This window comes from Fukomys damarensis, unplaced genomic scaffold (assembly GCF_012274545.1).
Source record: "Fukomys damarensis isolate Sample0158 unplaced genomic scaffold, DMR_v1.0_HiC HiC_scaffold_68120, whole genome shotgun sequence".
Taxonomy (NCBI): domain Eukaryota; kingdom Metazoa; phylum Chordata; class Mammalia; order Rodentia; family Bathyergidae; genus Fukomys; species Fukomys damarensis.
In genome coordinates, this window is record NW_022969032.1 from 1 (window position 1) to 2,296 (window position 2,296).

General features: G+C 43.8%; 1 protein-coding gene across 1 annotated transcript; it reads left to right on the forward strand.

The window, feature by feature from the left end:
- Positions 1-1,409: 1,409 nt before the first annotated feature.
- On the forward strand, positions 1,410-2,291 carry LOC104863545 (olfactory receptor 51G2; the record flags this gene model as incomplete). The annotated part of the gene is made up of 1 exon (XM_010626086.1): positions 1,410-2,291. A coding segment is annotated over exon 1 (882 nt), but the record flags the coding sequence as incomplete, so codon positions are not given.
- Positions 2,292-2,296: the final 5 nt, after the last annotated feature.

Genomic DNA, 2,296 nt, shown 5'->3' on the forward strand with positions numbered 1-2,296 from the left:
TATATTCTTATAAGTTTTGTTGTTGTTGTTGTTGTTATTGGTATTTTGGTTGAATGAATTGTTTTTTTGTGTGTGTGCTGTGGGTTGAATCCAGTGTCTCCCTCTTGCAAGGCAAGTGCTGTACCACTGAGCCACATCTCCAGCCCAAGTTTAATTACAGGCCTCAGAGCATCACTGCCTTTTGTTTCACAGACTTGCATGGGATCACTATAGAGACTGAAGCTGTGGTTTTGCTAGTGGTACCTCAGTCTTTCCCTACACTTGATCCACAAGGGTTGGATTCCTAGGTTTCTGGAGAATGTCAGTTATTGTCTGAGTGGAGAACAAGAACTTTGATTCTTATTCTAGCAGCTAGGAAATAGCTTCACAGACAGCCTTCACACAACCCTTAGTTCTGTATGAGTTAGAGTGAGAAGAGCAGCATTTATGAGCTGCCTGGAGCAGGACAGGCTTCTATGTCAGAACAGCAGAGAAAGAGGCAAGGGAAGCATTGACCATATTAAAGGCTGTATATAGCTGGTGAAGTTAATGAAGCAGAAAATGAAAATAAAGAAAGTAGATCTAACATAGAAAAAGAAGGTAAGATGAAGAAAAGAAAGATAAGATGACAGAAAAACTGAACCATAAAAGGAACCAGGAAGAAACGAGGAATGGAGAAATGTTCAATGAAAGTATTTTCATAGGAGTAGACAAAGTGATTTTGACCAACTTGAGTGTGAAGAAATTTTTTCTTCTTAGCCAGAAGGAGCAAACAGAAAAATTCCTAGAACCCAAGAGGTTAAGTCGCTGTGAAAGAAAGATGGCTAACAGCAGTGATGGCCTTCAGTGTTGGAATGCACTGCTCACCCACTGTGCCAAGACAAGGAAACTGAACATCCCTTTCTCCCACTGTCCTCTCTTCTAGGTGATCCCCACAGAGCCTAATCAAAGTCCAAACCCAGACATGGTAGCAGACTCCTACAGTCCCAGCTACTCAGGAGGCCAAGGCAAGAGGATACCTTGAGTCCAAGAGCTAAAGGCCAACATAGGTAAATTACTGATACATAGATTCAGAAACTATCCAGAGAGCAGAGAGAAAAGGATGTTGGTTGATGCAGAGGCCATAGCAAATCCAAAAAAGATAGCCTTATACCTAGTTCAAAAATTTGACTCTTACAAGTTTCACAATCTTAGAAAAATGTTTTAAAATTCTCTTTTTTTCTGAATGAAATTCTGAGACAATATATATTTAAAAGATGTTGAGAGGAAGCCAGGACAAGAGTTAAATGGCCTCTTGGAGGAGCAGTACAGTACAAGTCTATTTGAGTTTAACTGGTTTTCTTTCAATTGCCAGGTGCAATCAATAGCATTTCCACAGTTCATCTCAAGATTTTGCAGGGAATCCGATGTAGCTCTTCTCTATACATACAATGACACTTGGATCCCTGTGTAACAGTAGCAGCATGTCCTCTACTTTCCTACTGAGTGGTGTTCCTGGGCAGGAGCACATGCACATCTGGATCTCCATCCCATTGTGCTTTATGTACCTGGTTTCCATCCTGGGAAACTGCACAATTCTTTTCATTGTTAAAACAGAGACCTCCCTCCACGAGCCTATGTACCTCTTCCTGTCCATGCTGGCTCTCACTGACCTGGGTCTATCCCTCTGTACCCTCCCTACAGTGCTGAACATTTTTTGGGTTGGGGCACGAGCTATTGGCCACGATGCCTGCTTTGCCCAGCTCTTTTTCATTCATTGTTTGTCCTTCCTAGAGTCCTCTGTGCTACTGTCTATGGCCTTTGACCGTTTTGTGGCCATCTGTCGTCCCTTGCACTATGCTTCCATTCTCACCAAAACAGTCATTGGCAGAATCGGTCTAGCTTCTCTGGGCCGAACTGTAGCACTCATTTTCCCACTGCCTTTCATGCTCAGAAGATTTCCCTACTGTGGCTCCCCAGTGCTGTCACATTCCTACTGTCTCCACCAAGAAGTGATGAAATTGGCCTGTGCAGACATCAAGGCCAATAGCATCTATGGCATGTTTGTCATTGTTTCCACGGTGGGTGTGGACTCACTGCTCATCCTCCTCTCCTACGCCCTGATCCTGCGTACTGTGCTATCCATCGCCTCCAAGGCTGACAGATTCAAAGCTCTTAACACTTGTGTTTCCCACATCTGTGCTGTCCTTCTCTTCTACACTCCCATGATTGGCTTGTCTGTCATTCATCGCTTTGGGAAGCAGGCATCTCATCTGATCCAGGTGGTCATGGGCTTCGTGTATCTTCTAGTTCCTCCTGTGATGAACCCCATTGTCTA